Source organism: Cotesia glomerata, linkage group LG4 (assembly GCF_020080835.1).
Source record: "Cotesia glomerata isolate CgM1 linkage group LG4, MPM_Cglom_v2.3, whole genome shotgun sequence".
Classification (NCBI taxonomy): Eukaryota; Metazoa; Arthropoda; class Insecta; order Hymenoptera; family Braconidae; genus Cotesia; species Cotesia glomerata.
The window spans coordinates 13545830-13567178 of record NC_058161.1 but is presented as its reverse complement, the minus strand read 5'-3'; the positions used below and the strand labels follow the sequence as shown (position 1 = coordinate 13567178).

The window sequence follows — 21349 nt, the reverse complement described above, 5'->3', positions numbered from 1 at the left end:
AAATATATCAAAAATGCATGTGGGTACTCAAACGAAAGCTCTTGATGAGTGTAACATCGGGATGAGCTTATATCTTTAAAAACGTCAATATTTAAGAAAGTACAGTGCAATTTAACAAATATCTTGTGAACTATTGACATTTTTAAAGATATAAGCTCATCTTGATGTTAGACTCATCGAGACCTTTCATTTGAGTACCCACATAAATTTTTCATATATTTATATATATTATATATATGTATATATGAAAAATATATCAAAAATGCATGTGGGTACTCAAATGAAAGCTTTTGTTGAGTGTAACATCAGGATGAGCTTATATTTTTGATATATATATGTAAATATGAAAAATATATCAAAAATGCATGTGGGTACTCAAATGAAAGCTCTTGATGAGTGTAACATCGGGATGAGCTTATATCTTTAAAAACGTCAATATTTAAGAAAATACAGTGCAATTTAACAAATATCTTGTGAACTATTGACATTTTTAAAGAAATAAGCTCATCTTGATGTTAGACTCATCGAGACCTTTCATTTGAGTACCCACATAAATTTTTCATATATTTATATATATTATATATATGTATATATGAAAAATATATCAAAAATGCATGTGGGTACTCAAATGAAAGCTTTTGTTGAGTGTAACATCAGGATGAGCTTATATTTTTGATATATATATATATATATATATATATATATATATATATATATATATATATATATATATATATATGTAAATATGAAAAATATATCAAAAATGCATGTGGGTACTCAAATGAAAGCTCTTGATGAGTGTAACATCGGGATGAGCTTATATCTTTAAAAACGTCAATATTTAAGAAAGTACAGTGCAATTTAACAAAAGTCGTTATTTAATAAAGCAAAATTTTATTAAAAATTTTTTCAACAAAAATTAGAATAATTTCACGCTCTAAATACCTAAAACTAGTACTTAATAATAATAAATTACTTACCGTCTCATTAATTCAAAAGCTATTGATTATTCACGCAACAATAAAATATTTAATACTAAAGAATCTAATATAATTTTATCAGAAAAGATGATTGTGTCTCAAGGAAAAGAATTAGTCATAGAAGACAAATAAAAAAATATTATTTCCGGCAAAATTGTATCCAGACCGCGAAAGGTGAGATCGTGGGAGTGAGAGGTCGAAAACCTCACACATTAGCCTTGATTCTTGTATTATATAGAATGAATAGCGACTCCAGAGTTCCAGACAGAGACCGGTCTTCTTTTTTATACTATTAATTTCAAAAGTTCACTCTTTTCCCCACGGACTATTTCATTTATAAATAAGTTTCACTTGTTTTATTTTTATAATTGTAGTTTCTAACTTTTATCCTTGGATACTTTTAATATTATTATTCAATATTTTATTATATTATTTTTTTACACCTAACTCTGACTAATATTCTGAGTCATCGTGATAACTATAAGGTAAAAGCCCCAATAGATGATCACGTACCAGTATATGATCACTCCATGTATTTGTATATCTATATTCACAAATATTTTACCTTATTACATGTTTGATAATATAATATTTAATATTGCGTGCGTGTTAAGTATTTTGAAATAATAGCTTAAATTTATTAAATTAAGAAATTGGTTCTTAAAATCACAAAAATCTATCGGTAATTATTAAATTACTATGCATATTTGTATTAAGGATAAAATCCTGATAATTTAGAAGAATTTTTTAAAAATAAAGACCCTAAGTAAATTTGGAGAAAATTTTTATTTATTTATTAAAAAATTATATAAAATTATATTTAATTTTGTAGAAAAGTGTGAAAAAAATTATTTTTTAATTTAGTAATTTAAAAAAAAAAAAGTGTTTTTAAATTGTTTTAGATTTCTGAAATTTTCTAATTGGCTTTTTAATTTTATAATTGTGGGACTAAATTAAATGACATTTCTCTTTTACTTAATTTTTTTTTAACTGTTAATTATTATTAAAAAATTTATTGGTAAGGTGCACAAAAAATTTTCTACGATGATAGAAAAAAATAATAATACCATAAATTTTTATAATATACATAGATTAGATATACCAATTTAATTGTTTTCACATCCTTTACAAAGTTTTTTAACCAAAAAGTTTATTAGTTTATTATTTTTTTTATAAATTTAGAATTTGGAAATTAGAATAGATTTTGAGCGTCATTGCAGTCAAAAATCCCTGAAAAATCTCCCAAATTTGAATTATAAAGCGGTATTACTGACATATATCGCTATTACTTATAAACACAATTAACTTAAACGATTCTGCATTGATTTTGAGCGCCAATGCAGTCTAAAAGCATAGAAAACATTTGAAAAATCTCCAAAATTTGAATTTTAGCGCGATATTAATCACAAAATCACGATTTTCCATCAAAAATATTAACAAATGCTTTTACATTGATTTTGAGCGTCAGGGCGTCTCAAAATATCATAAACCTCCTACAAATCTCTCAAATTTGAATTCTTAGGCGATATTAATAACAAATATCACTGTTTTTTTTTTTAAAAACGCTGACTAATATGATTTGACATTGATTTTAATTATCAATGCAGTCCAAAAGCTTAAAGAATTCATCAAAAGCACACTTAAGTTGACTATCAAATTGATATTAATGACAAATATCAATATTACTCATGAATACCCTCAAATTTAATAATTCTGCATTGACTTTGAGCGTGAATGGAGTTTTGAATCATCAAAAATTTCATAAAAACCTTTTAAATTTGAGTTTTGATTCAATATTAATGACAAATATCACTATTACTCATCAAAACTAATAATTTTAATAATTCTGCATTGATTTTGAGCCTCAATGCAATCTCAAAATATTACAAACCTCTTAAAAACCTCCCAAATTTGAATCTTACAGTGATATTAATAACAAATTTCTCTATTTTTCTCTCAAAAACATCGACTAAATAAATTTACATTGATTTTGAGCGTCAATGTAGCCTTAAACGATCAAGAATCCCATAAAAACTTTTTAAATTTGAATTTTTATTTGATATTAATGACAAATACCACTATTGCTCATTAATACCATTAATATTAATAATTCTGCATTGATTTTGAGCGTTAATACAGTGTCAAAACATCATAAATCTCCCAAATTTGCATTTTAAGGCGATATTAATGACAAATATCACTATTTTTTCTTAATCAACATTGACTGAAATTATTTTACATTGATTTCGAGCACCAATGCAGTTTTCAACCATAAAAAATCCATGAAAACCTTCCAAACTTGAATTTCAAGGTGATATTAATGACAAATATCACAATTACTTATCAAGACCATCAATTTTAATAATTCTGCGTTGATTTTGAGTGTCAATACAGTCTACCAACATCATAAATTTATTAAAAATCTCCTAAATTTGAATTTCAAGGCGATAGTAAAGACAAATATCATTATTACTCATCAATATTATTAATATTCATAATTCTGCACTGGTTTTGAGCGTCAATGCAGTCTCAATAGATTGCAAAGCTCCTCAAAATCATTGAAATTTGAATTTTAAGGCGATATTAACAACAAAATCACGATTTTCTATTAAAAACATTGACTTGAATGATTTTACGTTAATTTCGAGCATCAATGCAGTCTCAAAACATCACAAACCCCGTAAATCTCTCAAATTTGAATTTAAAGGTGATATTAATAACAAATATCGCTATTTTTCTTGGAAAAACATCAACTAAATAATTTTACATTGATTTTGAGCGTCAATGCTATTTAAAAACATCTTAAAATCTCCCGAATTTGAATTTTAGGACGATATTAATAACGAAATCACGATTTTTTGTCAAACACATTGACCAGAATGATTTTACATTGATTTTGAGCGTCAATGCAACCTCAAAGCATAGTAACGCTCTTGAAAATCATCCGAATTTGCATTTTAAATCGATATTAATAGCAAATATCACTATTTTTCCTTACGAACATTAACTAAAATAATTTTACATTGATTTTGAGCGTCAATGCAGTCTAAAACGTTAAAAAATCCCGTAAAAGCCTTTTAAATCACCATTTTAATGCTTTATTACCAATTGTCGCCTAACATGTCTTTATTCTAAGATTTCTTGACCTATAAGCAATATTCAAGCTCCGAAACAAAAAAAAATTGACAATAAAAGAGGGTCACCGCCGGTTAGTTGTTCTAGGCGATATAGAAGCGATATTCGAGTGTATAATAGTGACCTACTGATGAGCGATATGGTGTAAGTGGACGTAGTACGGTAATGCATTGAATTTCCGCTGTGTTCCTTTCCCCAATCCCAATGCATACTTTATCCAACTGTACAGTTTCTCAACAGCGGAGTTTACCTCAAAGTCGGCAACAAAGTTCAGTTCGGCTTTAACAACCGGTTCAAACGCTCCTCTCACAATTATTCTTATTCTTCAAGGAGAATTAATATAATTAATATGTCAATTCAATAATCAATTAATACAATAGAAATTCCTAGATAAATTTGTGACTGGAATATTTAAAATTGTATTGTTTAAATAGAATTAATTAATATGTGTGTTGTAATTAATATATAAAGAAATATTTTGCTATTAAGTTAGTTTTAAAGCAGAGCTCCAGGATGAAGCTCTGGGTGGTATTAATTTTTGCGGCGAGTGTTAAAGGACATGGAAGACTTATCGAGCCTCCTTCCAGGGCTTCTATGTGGAGGTACGGATTTGATTCGCCTCATGATTACAATGATAATGAGTGCTATTGCGGCGGTTTCACGCGACAATGGCAACGGAATAAAGGAAACTGTGGAATCTGTGGCGACGCTTGGGATATTAAACCGGTAAATTATTTTTTTTTTTGTTATTATTAGTCACCTTTTATAGGTGGCTCATGTTTGTGGTTCATGGAATATTTTATGGAAATTTTTTTGGAATTTATAAATAATTTATCCAATCTTAAATCGGAAATTTATTGTAGTTAATGTATATTAAGTGAATCTTTGAATGAAAAAAAAATTTTTTCACTGCATTGAAGCTCACAATCAATGCAAAATAATTTTTAGTACTAAAAATAATATTTATCATTAATATCACCTTAAAATTGAATTTAAGCAGCTCTTTATACGGCCAATAATTTTTTTGGATTACATTGACGCTCAAAATCAATGTAAGAAAATTTTGAGTCATTTTTTTGAGCGCTAAAAGTAATATATGTCATTAATATCACCTTAAAATTGAATTTAAGAAGCTCTTTATACGGCCAATAATTTTTTTGGATTACATTGACGCTCAAAATCAATGTAAGAAAATTTTGAGTCATTTTTTTGAGCGCTAAAAGTAATATATGTCATTAATATCACCTTAAAATTGAATTTAAGCAGCTCTTTATACGGTCAATATTTTTTTGGATTACATTGACACTCAAAATCAATGTAAGAAAATTTTGAGTCATTTTTTTGAGCGCTAAAAGTAATATATGTCATTAATATCACCTTAAAATTGAATTTTATTAATTGAATTAAGCAGCTCTTTATACGGTCAATATTTTTTTGGATTACATTGACGCACAAAATCAATGTAAGAAAATTTTGAGTCATTTTTTGAGCGCTAAAAGTAATATATGTCATTAATATCACCTTAAAATTGAATTTAAGCAACTCTTTATACGGCCAATAATTTTTTTGGATTACATTGACGCTCAAAATCAATGTAAGAAAATTTTGAGTCATTTTTTTGAGCGCTAAAAGTAATATATGTCATTAATATCGCTTTAAAATTGAATTTTAGTAGCTTTTTAAGCATGTGATAATTTTTTTGGAATACATTGACGCTCAAAATCAATGTAAAATGATTTTAAGTCAATTTTTTGAGAGCTAAAAGTAATATATGTCATTAATATCACCTTAAAATTGAATTTAAGTAGCTTTTTATAGGCTTAAGACTGCTTTTTAGACTGCATTGACGCTCAAAACCAATGTCAAATAATTTTAAGTCGATACTTTAATTACTTACAATAATATTTGTCATTAATGTCACTTTCAAATTGAATTTAAGTAGTCCTTAATGCGCCTAATAATTTTTTTAACTGTATTGACCCTCAAAATCAATGTAAAATAATTTTAAGTCCATTTTTTGAGTATTAACAGTGATATTAATTATTAATATCGCCTTAAAATTAATTTCAAGCGACTCTTTATGAGCTTAAGGATATTTTTAGAATGCATTAATGCTCAAAATCGATGCAAAATAATCTTGAGTCAATGTAATAGTTACTAATAATAATATTAATGAAAAATATCACGTTAATATTTAAATTAATTATTACTTTGTGGGAATAATGACAATTTAACACTGCATTGACTCTCAAAATCAATGTAAAATGATTTTGAGTCAATTTTTTAAGTGCTAAAAGTAATATATGTCATTAATATCGCCTTAAAATTGAATTTTAGTAGCTTTCGATACGCTCACGAATGTTTTTAGACTGTATTTACGCTCGAAATTAATGTAAAATAATTTTGAGTCAATTTTTTAAGTGCTAAAAGTAATATTTGTTATTAATATCACCTTAAAATTTAATTTAACTAGCTCTTTATAAGATGAAGAATGTTTTAGGACTGCATTGTCGCTCCAAATCAATGCAGAATCATTAAATTTGATAGTATTGATGAGTAATAGTGATATTTGTCATTAATATTGACCTGAAAGTCATACTAAGTGTGCTTTTGAAGAATTATTTATAGTTTTAGGCTGCATTAACGCTCAAAATCAATGTAAAATTATTTTAGTCAATGTTTTTTGAAGGAAAATAGTGATATATGCTATTAATATCGCTTTCAAATTCAATTTTGAGAGATTTTTTAGAATGTTTGTTATGTTTTAGACTGGATTAACGCTTAAAATCAATGCAAAAAAAAATTGAGTCAATGTAATGGTTACTAATAGTAATATTTATTATAAACATCACGTTAAAATTCAAATTGATTATTACTTTGTGGGAATAATGACAATTTTACACTGCATTAATGCTCAAAATCAACGCAAAATAATCTTAAATCAATATTTCAATTATTAACAGTGATATTAATTATTAATATCACCTCAAATTTCATATTAAGTAAGTTTTTAAGGAATTAATAACGTTTTCAGGCTGCGTTGACGCTCAAAATCAATGCAATTTTTTTGCCAGTGTTTCAATCACTATTTATAAAAATTATCATTAATTAATGTCACCTTAATTCAAATTAAGTAGTTATAATTTCAAAAATTCTAGCCTAGAGCTCATGAAACAGGCGGAAAATATGGAAACAGTATAATAGTTCGTAAATACAAAACGAACCAATTGATACCCATAAAAATCCAAATAACAGCGAACCACCGAGGATACTTTGAGTTCGGGGTGTGTCCAATGACCACCCGAGGCCGGGAGGTCACTCAAGAATGCCTATCAAAAAACATCCTCAAAATGAAGAACGGAACCGCGCGATACTACCCGGGACCCGGTAATAAAATCTTCGAGGCATACTACAAATTACCCGAGGACATGACGTGTGGCCAGTGCGTCCTACAGTGGCGTTACGTCGCCGGTAACAATTGGGGCGACTGTGGTAACGGAACAGGTAACAAATATAATTATAATTATTAGGTTACTCTTCTTTTCTTCCTATTATTAATTTTGTATAATATTTTTAAACTTCTTTTTATTAACAAAAACGCTTTATATCTTTGGAATTATCAATCCTATCATATGATCATTGATAAAAAAGTCCTTTGACCCGAACCTTTAACTTTGATATTTTTCAAGATATAGAACATTAATATTTACCTTAATAAAAAATTTTTTGAAATTTCCTATCAAAAAAATCCACATGAGTTTATATGGGAATCCATGTAGGAAACATAGGAACCCATAGGAGTTCACATAGGAAGTGTGGATTCCTAAAGGAATCCACACGGGAACCTGTGGATCCATGGATTCCTATATGGAAAATCCACATAGGAAATATGAAGTTCTATAGGAATCCACATAGGAACCTGTGGGTTGATGGATTCCTGTATGGGAAATCCACATCAGAAGTATGGATTCCTATAGTGAATTTATGTAAGTGGAATAAACATAGACCTTGTAAGTACGTGACTTAGGCCAGTGAGTAGCGTAGAAGACTGTCACCCATGAGGTACCGGGTTCAAGTCCATCAGATGCCAGCAGTTTTTTCATTAGATAAAATTACAAAATCCCTTTTTCAGAATTTATTTCAATTAATAATTAATTAATAGCAATTACTTCATAATTATTTTTAATTTTTTAAATACATTTTTTTTCGCCTGATTAATATGGGAATCTATGTAGGATCCTACCCTGGATTCCTATATAGGAAACCATATGGGAATCTATCCGAAAACGCCATGTGGAAACACAGGCTGATTTCCCATATGGATTTTTTTAGTAGGGAATCCTATCAAAGAATCCACATGAGTTTATATGGAAATCCACATAGGAAAGTATGGATTCGTATAGGAACCAATAGGAATTCATAAGGGAAGTGTAGATTCCTAAAGGAATCCATACGGGAACCTGTGGATCCATGGATTCCTATATGGAAAATCCACATAGGAAATATGAAGTTCTATAGGAATCCACATAGGAACCTGTGGGTTGATGGATTCCTGTATGGGAAATCCACATCAGAAGTATGGATTCCTATAGTGAATTTATATAAGTGGAATAAACATAGACCTTGTAAGAACGTGACTTAGGCCAGTGAGTAGCGTAGAAGACTGTCACCCATCAGGTACCGGGTTCAAGTCCATCAGACGCCAGCAGTTTTTTCATTAGATAAAATTACAAAATCCCTTTTTCAGAATTTATTTCAATTAATAATTAATTAATAGCAATTACTTCATAATTATTTTTAATTTTTTAAATACATTTTTTTTCGCCTGATTAATATGGGAATCTATGTAGGATCCTACCCTGGATTCCTATATAGGAAACCATATGGGAATCTATCCGAAAACGCCATGTGGAAACACAGGCTGATTTCCCATATGGATTTTTTTAGTAGGGAATCCTATCAAAGAATCCACATGAGTTTATATGGAAATCCACATAGGAAAGTATGGATTCGTATAGGAACCAATAGGAATTCATATAGGAAGTGTAGATTCCTAAAGGAATCCACACGGGAACCTGTGGATCCATGGATTCCTATATGGAAAATCCACATAGGAAATATGAATTTCTATAGGAATCCACATAGGAACCTGTGGGTTGATGGATTCCTGTATGGGAAATCCACATCAGAAGTATGGATTCCTATAGTGAATTTATGTAAGTGGAATAAACATAGACCTTGTAAGTACGTGACTTAGGCCAGTGAGTAGCGTAGAAGACTGTCACCCATGAGGTACCGGGTTCAAGTCCATCAGACGCCAGCAGTTTTTTCATTAGATAAAATTACAAAATCCCTTTTTCAGAATTTATTTCATGTAATAATTAATTAATAGCAATTATTTCATAATTATTTTTAATTTTTTAAATACATTTTTTTTCGCCTGATTAATATGGGAATCTATGTAGGATCCTACTCTGGATTTCTATATAAGAAACCATATGGGAATCTATCCGAAAACGCCATGTGGGAATCCCGGCTGGTTTCCCATATGGATTTTTTTGATAGGGAACTCTTTAAATTTGATATTTCTCAAGATGTAATCATTTCTCCAATTTCTAAATTTTTTAAAAACTAAATATCAATAATTAGCATTCAACAAGCGTCTAATTTAGAAAGCAGAAGCGTCGTCTGTCGTAAGGGAGAAAGTAACTGAACGTGTTACAGGTGCAGTGGGTTGCGGCCCGCAGGAAGAGTTCCGTGGCTGCGCTGATGTGACAATCGGAGACAACTACCCGCCACTATCCCTACCGGAGACTCCAGAGTCCACGAAGACGCCTTCAAGCTCCACAGAGTCTCCAGAGACTCCAGAATTCACAGAAATCCTTCCATACTGGTACTTGAACTTCATAATAGTCGGAACGACTCTCCTGATAGTCCTGGCGGCCTTGGGACTGATCTACTTGTACTACTACCACTTTGGGCATGCGAAAAAATGGCTGAGGTCGCGGTGCGCTCCAGAGCCGGCTCCAGTAGCGCCTCCGAGGCAGAAACGATCATCAGCGCTTCATTTATAATTTGTATATTAACCCTCGGAGTACACAATAATTATTATTCTGTACTAAGGTAAAAGCACCAATTATTGAGACTATAAAAAAAAATTTCATATTTTTAATTATAAAATGTGAACTATTGACATTTTTAAAGATATAAGCTCCTCCCGATGTTACACTCATCGAGACCTTTAATTTGAGTACCCACATCAGTTTTTCATATATATATATATATATATATATATATATATATATATATATATATATATATATATATATATATATATATATGAAAAATATATTAAAAATGCATGTAGGTACTTAAATGAAAAGTCTCGATGAGTGTAACATCGGGATGAGTTTATATCTTTAAAAATGTCAATAATTAAGAAATTATATTGTATTTTGTCAATTTATGATATTTTTGAAGATATAAGCACATCTTGATGTTACACTCATTAAGACCTTTCACTTGAGTACCCACATCAATTTTTCATATATTTCATATATTTTATATATTTATATATATTGTATATATGTATATATGAAAAATATATCAAAAATGCATGTGGGTACTCAAATGAAAGCTCTTGATGAGAGTAACATCGAGATTAGCTTGTATCTTTAAAAATGTCAATAATTAAGAAACGACCTTGTATCTTGTGAACTATTGACATTTTTAAAGATATAAGCTCATCCCGATGTTACACTCATCGAGACCTTTAATTTGAGTACCCACATCAATTTTTCATATATTTATATATATTATATATATGTATATATATATATATATATATATATATATATATATATATATATATATATATATATATATATATAAAATTCATGTGGGTACTCAAATGAAAGCTCTTGATGAGTATAACATCAAGATGAGTTTATATCTTTAAAATATATATTATATATATGTATATATGAGAAATATATCAAAAATGTATGTGGGTACTCAAATGAAAGCTCTTGACGAGTATAACATCAAGATGAGCTTATATCTTTAAAAATGTCAATATTTAAAAAAGTACAGTGCAATTCAACAGAAGGTAGGATTTCTTTTCTCAGAATCCTTAAATAGTTTTTAATATTGAAAAAAAATTGATTAAAAACGATAAATATTTTAGGAAAAAAAATTCTAGGGTCAAAATAACCAAAGTGTACTCCAAGGGTTGATTAATAAAACACACTTGTTACTTAATTTAATAATTTTTTATATAATTAATAATAATAATTTTTATTTATTCAAAAACATGTTTCTAAATTCAGCGTTGCTTTTCGGCTTATTATCCTTAACACCGTTGCTCGGAGCGACAACACTGCGGGGGACCATCGAGAGCATGGTCTTCTGCCGGCCGGGGTTACTTCGAGCGACGCTGGAACCTCCTAGGGATTTTATCTGGCCAAGGAGACTAGGAATGTCGGAACTTGACTCCGGCTTCTTGCGCTCCGGAGGCTGGCTGTAAGCCACGGAAATTTCCTTGTCCTCTATCTTCATTCCGTCTGTAGCTAGCAGCGCTTTTGAAGCGCTTCCTTCGTCCTGGTAGTCTACGTATGCTAGTCCTTTTGAGTGACCGTTACGGTAAGTTACTAGGCGAACTTCTTTTAGGGAACCGTAGGCTTGGAAAATTTTTTCCAAGTCTTCTTTTGTTGTTGTTAAGGGCAATCCTGAAATTTTTTATTAAAAGTGACTATAATTTCAAAAAAAGTTTGGAAAATCCAAAAGTGCACGCCTCATAACGCTCATTCATTTTTAAGAAAAAAATAAATTGTGTTATTGATTAAAAAAAAAAACATAATTAAGTAATTTCTTACATATTTTTAATTTTTTTTTTAAATATCGGCGCCCTTTTCTCTTGTCATATGCGCACGCAGTCTAAAAAAATCTAGCTTGATCAAGTGGTGCCATAGTTTTCACGTGACAAATAAGGAAAGTTCGTTTGTCTTTGTACGGTTGTATCGTAGTGAATTTTAATAAAAATTCAATTAAAAAAAAAAAAATACGTAAACTAGGCTACTGATATTAAATACGGACCCAGTTAATCGAATTCTTAAACTAATAAAAAAGGTCCGGTCTTGAAATATCAATTTGTTCGGGAGTAATCGTTGTTACATCCAAAATGGAGTGACATCAGGACGTCCACGTAAAATTTTTTTCAAAACGTTTTTTTTTTTTTTCAAAATAGCAACATAAAATGATTTTAGAAAGTAAAAGATGGTTTAATTTAAGTGTTTTCTCGGTGTACATCTACTTATATTATTGTATAAGTGTAATATGGTTGTGACAGAGGCATTTAAAGATCACAAAATTGCTAGACCTTGACGAGTCGAGTATAAAGTAAAACCTCACGCGCTTCGCGCTATGAGGCGTGCAATATTGATTTTAGGAGAATATTATGAGACTAAAATTGTAGCTTAGGAAATTTACTATAAAAAATTTTCTTATACTATAAGCCTATATTCAATGTTTTAGAAGATCCACCCATATAGCAATCTTTTTCAAGATTTGAGCAAATCTGGTCTCAATTTCGATAGTTGTTAGTGTCTTTTTCTACCTATGGGTCTTGCTCCAGATACTTGTAGCAAATTCAATTGACAAGTCTTGAACAAGCCTTGTACAAGAACTTTCGGCCAGATTATAGCTCAACAATTGTGTAAGAAAATTGAGAAAATCTGAAGATGCTTATCGATAAACTTACTATACCAATTCTTGAGAAAGACTGACACCAGAAGCATGCTCAATATACTTGTGCAAGACTTGCTCAAGATCAAATGTTTTCGAATGACCCTTCGCATCATTCTACCCCTCCTATATTTACTATAGGATCAGTGGATCTCATTCAGCTTAACTTCTTAGAGTATAGACCTACTGTTTTATCGATCAAGACAAAATTATTTTAAAATGAGCACCACTGAATCAATACATCTTCAAGTAGTGGAGGGGAAAGAGTGCTATAAAATATATAATGCATGATGCATCTTGAGCAAATCTTGAGCAAGTCACGCTTCAACATTTGCTGTTAGTTTTTGGTTGACAAATGCTTTGAAAATGAACAAATTACTGAGAATTACAGATCTTGAGCAAATGTTGAGCAAGTAATGGGTAAGTGTCTGTTGTGAGTTTCTGATTCAAAAAATCCGTCAGAAAGTTTTTCAATGCACCTTGCACTAGACTTGTCTCATATTCTTGCACAAGATGTCTTGAGCTAGTTATATATAAATCTTGAACTAGTTCTTTCTACATGAAATTGAGCAAGACTCATATGTAGAAAAAGACACTAGCATTCAGGGATTTGCTCCAGATACTTGTAACAAATTCAATTGACAAGTCTTGAACAAGCCTTGTGCAAGAACTTTCGGCCAGATTATAGCTCAACAATTGTGTAAGAAAATTGAGAAAATCTGAAGATGCTTATCGATAAACTTACTATATCAATTCTTGAGAAAGACTGACACCAGAAGCATGTTGAATGTACTTGTGCAAGACTTGTTCAAGATCTGCTCAAGATCAAATGTTTTCGAATGACCGTTCTTATCATTCTACCCCTTCTTCATTTACTATAGGATCAGTGGATCTCATTCAGCTTAACTTTTTAGAGTATAGACCTACTGTTTTATCGATCAAGACAAAATTATTTTAAAATGAGCACTACTGAATCAATACATCTTCAAGTAGTGGAGGGGAAAGAGTGCTATAAAATATATAATGCATGATGCATCTTGAGCAAATCTTGAGCAAGTCACGCTTCAACATTTACTGTTAGTTTTTGGTTGACAAATGCTTTGAAAATGAACAAATTACTGAGAATTACGGATCTTGAGCAAATGTTGAGCAAGTAATGGGTAAGTGTCTGTTGTGAGTTTCTGATTCAAAAAATCCGTCAGAAAGTTTTTCAATGCACCTTGCATTAGACTTGTCTCATATTCTTGCACAAGATGTCTTGAGCTAGTTATATATAAATCTTGAACTAGTTCTTTCTACATGAAATTGAGCAAGAACCATATGTAAAAAAAGACACTAGCAATTAGGATTTTTGCTTAAGACACTGGCACCCAAATCGTGCTCAAGCACATGTTACATGGGCAGTTACTTATTATGACTAAATTACCTTTAACAAACAATTTATTTTTTTCCAAAGCACACTGATACTTAAACGCAGTACCACGAGTAGTTTTATCCGGATCGCATCTAGAAATAAACATAGGTCGACCTTTGATAGGCGTACGGTCTAGTTTCAACGCATCGCTAACTGCTTTCTGCAAAAAAACTAACGATAAAATCAATCATTCTACTTAAATTAACCTGATCTAAAGTAAAATAAAAAAAACAACTTACCGTATCACTGAGCTGGACATAAGCGAATCCTTTATTCCTTCCGCGAAAGTCTTTCACTAATTTGAGTTTGGTGATAGTCCCAACAGAAACTAGAGCGTCGCGAATATCCTGCTCAGTTGACTCGTAGTCTAGATTGCTGACAAAGACTGTGATCTGAGGATCAACATCTTCTTTGTCTTGTTTTTCGGAAGAAGTTTTGTCAGATTTTTCTTCTATTTTAGCGATTTTGGCATCTAGGTTCTTCCATTTTCCTTCTGGTAGCTTCCTTTTTACCGGCTTTTGAATCTTTGGATTTTTTTCTTCTTCAACCTTCTTTAAAAGTAAATTAAATATACTTTTTTTATTTCTTAATAACATTTTTTTAAAATTTAATAGAAATTATTAATAAAAAAGAGAAAAAAACATTATTAATAATTCGTCCAGGTAAGTTTTAAATTAAAAATTATTTTTTAAATTTGAATTTTGGCGGGAGAGTGACGTAGTTCCTTATCCGCCGCGCAGCGCCATCTTACAGAGCGCGGGAAAACTAAAATTATTAAATTTTTCTAAAAATGAGTAAATAAGTGTAAAAATAAATAAAAAATGAAAAATAAGGTCTCTATTTATTAAAAATAAAAATTATATGTATATTTTTCTCTTCATTTCATTAAAAATATCAAAAAAATTCTTTAAGGAGATGTAAGTAGCCTCCTAGTATAAAGAATGTCTACAAAAAAATAATACGTAGAAATACTTTTGTTATCTTAAAATTCATTTTTAAAAATTAATAACATTTTTGAGGAAATTTCCGATAAATTTACTCATTAAATAATTAACAACATTTAATTGACTAATAAAAAATATAGCACTCTGAATTACCGGTATACACTTGACAACACCGCTCGAGTTCCCTAACCTTAAAATTTATTTATGTTTACTGTTTAACTAAAATGACTAAGATCTTCTAGCATTTAAAAAACCTTGGTTACTTATGCTTTGAGTAATTGCGCAAGCGGTGTTGCCAAGTCAAATACAAGACTTTAAAGAACGCAAGTTCCGAGTGATTTTTCATGAAAAATCTAAAATATCTCCGTAATACGTTCGGAAAGCTACTTTTTTTATTGTTTTTATCTTTAGCTTATTATTTTTTCAATCAAATTTAATGTAAATAAAATTTTTTTAAAATCGTTAATTGCATTAAATTCTTAACCAAATTGGCTGGTGGAATCTCCATCTATAAATTACAATTTTCAAAGCTAATTATTTGATTAAACCCCGGAAACTGTTTTTTAATTTTTTTAATTATTAGGCTACGTAGATTGAATTTACAAATTTTCAGGATTAAAAATTTGATTTCGCGTGGATCTCCTTAAGAAAATAAGAAAAATTTTGCAACGTATTTAGGATAAATTAAATTTAGTATAATAAAAAAGGTCTTGACTTTAATAATAATTTATCCAAGTAAGTTTTGAATTAAAAATTATTTTTTAAATTTGAATTTTGGCGGGAGAGTGACGTAGTTCTGGATCCGGTGCGCAACGCCATCTTACAGAAAATTCAAGAAACGTTCTTAACCCGGGAAGACTTGAATGTTTAATTTAATTAAAATAAGTGTTTTAAATATTAAATTTAAGAGGAAAAAAAGTATTTTTATTTTAATAACTAACCTCAGTAATTTTGGCCCTTTGTTCCAAAACTTTCTCCATTTTTTCCTTAATTTTAGCCTCGCAGAATTCAACTTGCTCTAAAGTACCTTCATCCCGTTCAAAATCAAGCCAGGCATTACAAATCGTCTCCGGCCAATCTTTAACCGCGGCAAGAGCTTTTGTGAATAATTTCCTAAGAGGTTTAGTGTCGCCACAGCATTTCTCCAGAGCTACGTACTCCAGCCACATTCCAGCGGTCTCAGAGTGTCCTTGGGACATAATATCAGCCCAGAGTTGTCTGGCTGTGTCCATCTTTTTGCCATGAATGGCCTCAGTACGGGCCCAGAACTGGAGAATCGTGCACTGGGGGTCTCCAGCAAGTCCGAATAATTTAGCGAGGTGCTCTGCTGCACGATTGAACGCAGCTCTGATGGTCTCCAGCGCTTTTTCCTCTTCGGCTCTGTTGTCTGTGTCAAGGCGGCGACGTAAATATTCCAGGAAAGTCATCCAGAGCGACCTGTAGTCCTCTGCTGTTGAAAATCCAGCGGTTAGAGCTTGCTCTAACTTTGTTTGGATCTCCATTAAAGGCTTGTTCCATTTTTCTAAAGATCTCATCCATTGGCGCCAGATGTTCGCGCACCAAGGCACGTTTCGCGTTGCTCGGTGGTAAATGCGTTCTATGATGGGTTCTATTTTTATTGTTGAGACTGAATACTGGAAGTATTGATTAATTAGTTGGCAATTTAAACTTCTTTACTTAGGTAAAAGCACCAATTATTGACACTATAAGAGATATTTTCAAAGGTAAAAGCTCACCCTGACATTACACTGATTGAGACCTTTCATTTGAGTACCCACATCAATATTTCATATATATTATATATTTATATATATATATATATTAGCTATATGTATATATGAAAAATATATTAAAAATGCAAGTGGGTACTCAATTGAAAGCTCTTGATGAGTGTAACATCGGGATGAGCTTATATCTTTGAAAACGTCAATAATTAAGAAAGTACAGTGCAATTTAACAAAAGGATTTCATTTTTTTAAACATATTTTAAATTAAGATTGTCCAATTTTTTGTTTTACATTATATTAAATAACCTTTTGAAAAACAAAATGAATGCTTTTTAATAATATTTTCTCAAGTTTAATAATTAATTTCAATCGACAAAGTCAATCATCCGGATACACCAATTATTGACAGGCTGATAAATCGATTGATCCAACTAGTGACATACCGTTGGACCAATTATTGACACCCTTAATGCTTACTTGTCACCATTAATCTGATCTAAATACAATAAGCTTGGTATAAACTCACTTGTCAATATCAGATCCATATATTTTGTGTACCAATTATTGACACCAATTATTTTATAATTAATAACCATTCAGTTGAATGTAAATATCCGATATTGTTAATTTTTAATACTTAATTTATTTATTTAAAAAAAATGCTTAATTTGATTAGTTTAAAAAATAATTAAAAATCTGGAAATTTTACTGCTTACTTCAAAATAGTTTATTTTACAAGTTTCAGAATACTAAACTTCATTATTTTAATCAATGAATCTTTCTCATTAATTTTTTTTTAATTCTTAAAGTGTATAAAAAAATTGTTATGAATATTGTAGATAAATAAGATTTCCCTGTCAAAAAAATCCATATGGGAAACCAGCCTGGATTCTTATATGGCGTTTTCAAAGTTCAAAGATGAGTAAATAAGTATACAGTAAATATGCGGTACATTTACTGAATGCTGTTAATATTCTGTAATATTCCTATTGTATTGCCGTGAATATTCTGAATTTATTTCGTAATTTTTCTGTAATAATTCCGCAAAATCTGGCTAAAATAACTGAAGTAGGTAAACATAAAGCATTAATATCGTATAAATATCGAATCTGCGGGATTTCCAAAACCGCAAGTGACTTCCCTATCCAAAAAATCCATATGGGAAACCAGCCTGGATTTTTACATGGCGTTTTCGGATAGATTCCCATATGGTTTCCTATATAGGAATCCAGGGTAGGATCCTACATAGATTCTCATATTAATCAGGTGAAAAAAAAATTTATTTAAAAAATTAAAAATAATTATGAAGTAATTGCTATTAATTAATTATTAATTGAAATAAATTCTGAAAACGGGATTTTGTAATTTTATCTAATGAAAAAAGTGCTGGCGTCTGATGGACTTGAACCCGGTACCTCATGGGTGACAGTCTTCTACGCTACTCACTGGCCTAACTCACGTTCTTATAAGATCTATGTTTATTCCACTTATATAAATTCACTATAGGAATCCATACTTCTGATGTGGATTTCCCATACAGGAATTCATGAACCCACAGGTTCCTATGTGGATTCCTATAGAAATTCATATTTCCTATGTGGATTTTCCATATAGGAATCCATGTATTGACAGGTTCCCGTGTGGATTCCGTTAGGAATCCACACTTCTTATACGAATCCATACTTTCCTATGTAGATTCCTATATAAACTCATGTGAATTTTTTTAGGGTGTCAATAATTGGATCTGTCACTAATTAGTGCCTTTACCTTAACATTTATTTTACCTTAATATAATCCTCCCAAAGCCTAGCTTCAAGACTAAGCTCAGTAATAGCCCTCTCAAAAAGCACGGAAACCCTCCCAGGATCTCCATGAAGCTTTTCATACTCCAAGTACATCTTATAAGTATCAAACCGCTCATCATCAGCCTGGCAGCAAAGAAGCTTATCCTCATATCCCCTGCGATCCTCCAGATCCTTAACCGCCCTTTGATACCCTCCTTTAACGACCTCATCACTGACATTAGCCTCCTTGCCTTCACCTAGGCGCCATTGCTGATATTCCTCAAAAGTCTTGTCCATGTCTTGCAGCGGACAGGCCAGCTGTCTTCGAAAGAGAGCTCCAACCCTATTAACCTGCTCTTCCTTAGCAGCTCCTTCCATCGAGGAGCCCAGGATTCTTTCGTATTCCCGAAAAGCCTCCCAAATGACGGCTCCAAAGGTCACGTGGAGTCCAGTGGCGGTCAACGCTCTTTCAAATAACTCTCTGACTTCTTCAGAGCTGGAAACTCCAATCGCGAACTGGACATACTCTAGCCAGACTTCTGGAGAGAGGTAGTCTTCAACAGCGCGCTCGAATAATTCCTTCACTGCTTTCTTTTCCTCAGCGCTGATAGCTATCCTCATTTCATCTCTTAACCAAGATAGCCACAAGTCTGGAGACAAGGGATAGATCTTGCTCATCTCTTCTCTTGCTTTTCTCAGCTCATCTAGCTCTCCTAAGCTTTGAAGCTTTCCTATCAGGGATATATGGCTAGAGTAATCATAAGGGTTCTCTGCCAGCTTGGATTTTAAATTTTGTAACTCTGTTTTTGACTCTTCGTCGTCCGACGAAGCTGATGATTCAGAATCGGAATCTTTTGAGTCTACCTCCATGGAATCTTTCAAGTCTACGTCCATGTTTTCTGTTTCCTCCATTTTTTTTTATCTAGAGATTATTTTTTAATCTATTTAATTATTTATAGCACCAATCGGCACTATACATCATCTTAACATTAGTTATTTAGAAATAATTTAAAAAGTTTGGAAAATCTAAAAGTGCACGCCTCATAATCTCACTTTTTTATAATATAATTGATTAAAATAATATACAATTATTTTTAAATCTTTCGCGCCTTTTTTTGTGAATTTTAAATATTTTTTTAACATTTTTGGAATACTTTTTAGACAATTTAAAAATGAACGAATTTTATTTTAAACAATTTAATTAAAATTTCGTCCTTAAAATTCTTATGTGGAATATTTTTTGAATAATCTTAAGATTTTTTTCAAAAATTCGAGAAAATATTTTGGAACGTTTTCAAAACAATTTAAAAAAATATCATTTATTTTTGTACAGCTGATTGACTTATCCCAAAATGAATAAATTAAACATTTTTTTTACACGGGAAATCTAAAAAAATTTTTTATCAAAAGAAAAATTTATTAAAAATTTTGAACAAATTGATTTTTTGCCATGAAAATGTTTATTTTTTTAAAAAGAAATTTTCTATCTCAGTTTACATGTTAATTTTATAATACTAAAGTTAGCCGACATTTTTAATTTTTGTTCATTTATTAAATTAGAGCTAAAAAATATTTTTTAAAAATTGCATTTATAGTTTTTCAAGTTTTTTTACGAGTGAAAATTTTTTTATTTTTTTTGTAATAATATTTTTGATAAAAAAAAAATTTTTAGATATCGGCTAACTTAATTTTCATGTTAATTTTTATCTCATTTTTTTTGGACACAATTTGTCATAAAAATTCTTAAAATTTAATAAATATCTGCTAAATTAATTTTTATTAATAAATGACATTAAATTTGGCAATCACTTAACAATTTTTTAATAAGCAAATTTATTCCAAAAATTATTTTAAAAAAATTGCATTTTTAATGTTTTTTTTAATTTACATGTCATTTTTTTTGCCATAATTTATTTGTTACAAAAATTATTAAAATTATCAAATGTCTGTTAAGTTAGCTCTTATATTTTACTAATTTTCAATATTTAAAATATTAAAATAGATTAATTTGGTCATATATAAATAAATAAATAAATAAATAAATAAATACATACATACCTGGATTGTTGACACTTTTCAGTTTACATAAAAGTTAGGTTACACTTACTGAGAGTTGTTTTCTATTGGATTCTATGAGATTCAATGAGAAACTTGCGCCGTACGGCCATATTTCGAGCCAGAAAATCTTAAATTGTATCAGGAGAACATAAAAAGCTAGGAGGTACAGGAGGTATTCACTAATATGGAACTGTGGGTAAATTTTTGTAATAATCATCAAATATAATCATGATAATAATGGGACGGCCTCTTTTACCCAGATTCCGATTACACAGATGGCGCTATTACCCAGATCCCTTTGACACATATCCCGATTACGCAGATTGTGATTAAACAGATTTTTTATTACACAGATTACTTATCATTGGTGCAATTTTAAGCGCCTAAGTATGAAATTAGCGGGAAGTTGCAGGGATGGCCTTCAGGGTCAACCGTTTTCCTAATTTTTTTTGGATCGATTTATGTATTATTTTGAGCTCTCCGAGCTTGGAGAGATAGCTTTTTATTTATTTATTTATTTATTTAATTTAAATGCCAAGGCACTAGCCGAATGGCAAATGGTACA

General features: G+C 30.5%; 2 protein-coding genes across 3 annotated transcripts; one reads left to right on the top strand and one right to left on the bottom strand.

Annotated features, from left to right (window-relative positions):
• The first annotated feature begins 4360 nt into the window (after positions 1 to 4360).
• On the top strand, positions 4361 to 10250 carry LOC123263577. The gene is made up of 3 exons (XM_044726465.1): positions 4361 to 4841; positions 7274 to 7619; positions 9840 to 10250. The coding sequence occupies exons 1-3, from the start codon at positions 4629 to 4631 to the stop codon at positions 10187 to 10189; spliced, it is 909 nt and encodes a 302-aa protein (XP_044582400.1). The 5' UTR covers positions 4361 to 4628; the 3' UTR covers positions 10190 to 10250.
• A 1117-nt stretch (positions 10251 to 11367) lies between these two features.
• LOC123263506 (squamous cell carcinoma antigen recognized by T-cells 3-like) lies at positions 11368 to 20979 on the bottom strand. Of its 2 annotated transcripts, none has more exons than XM_044726341.1 (6): positions 20792 to 20979; positions 18727 to 19650; positions 16157 to 16849; positions 14511 to 14822; positions 14284 to 14431; positions 11368 to 11842 (listed from the first exon to the last, which is right to left on the bottom strand). In XM_044726341.1, exons 2-6 carry the CDS (start codon positions 19636 to 19638, stop codon positions 11412 to 11414), a joined length of 2496 nt encoding a protein of 831 aa, XP_044582276.1. In that variant the 5' UTR covers positions 19639 to 19650; positions 20792 to 20979; the 3' UTR covers positions 11368 to 11411. The 2 variants fall into 2 exon arrangements, with proteins under 2 accessions (XP_044582276.1, XP_044582275.1); XM_044726340.1 differs by having other exon boundaries at positions 18727 to 19648; positions 20785 to 20978.
• Positions 20980 to 21349: the final 370 nt, after the last annotated feature.

What these genes read in the sequence shown, in the direction of transcription:
- LOC123263506 (XM_044726341.1), bottom strand. Translation starts at nt 19,638, where the DNA reads ATGGAGGAAACAGAAAACATGGACGTAGACTTGAAAGATTCCATGGAG. An exon ending in TTTGGGAGGATTATATTAAG is followed by an intron (nt 16,850 to 18,726) that starts GTAAAATAAATG and finishes CAATACTTCCAG; the next exon opens with TATTCAGTCTCAACAATAAA. An exon ending in AAAGGGCCAAAATTACTGAG is followed by an intron (nt 14,823 to 16,156) that starts GTTAGTTATTAA and finishes TTACTTTTAAAG; the next exon opens with AAGGTTGAAGAAGAAAAAAA.
- LOC123263577 (XM_044726465.1), top strand. Translation starts at nt 4,629, where the DNA reads ATGAAGCTCTGGGTGGTATTAATTTTTGCGGCGAGTGTTAAAGGACAT. An exon ending in ACGCTTGGGATATTAAACCG is followed by an intron (nt 4,842 to 7,273) that starts GTAAATTATTTT and finishes CAAAAATTCTAG; the next exon opens with CCTAGAGCTCATGAAACAGG. An exon ending in CGACTGTGGTAACGGAACAG is followed by an intron (nt 7,620 to 9,839) that starts GTAACAAATATA and finishes AACGTGTTACAG; the next exon opens with GTGCAGTGGGTTGCGGCCCG.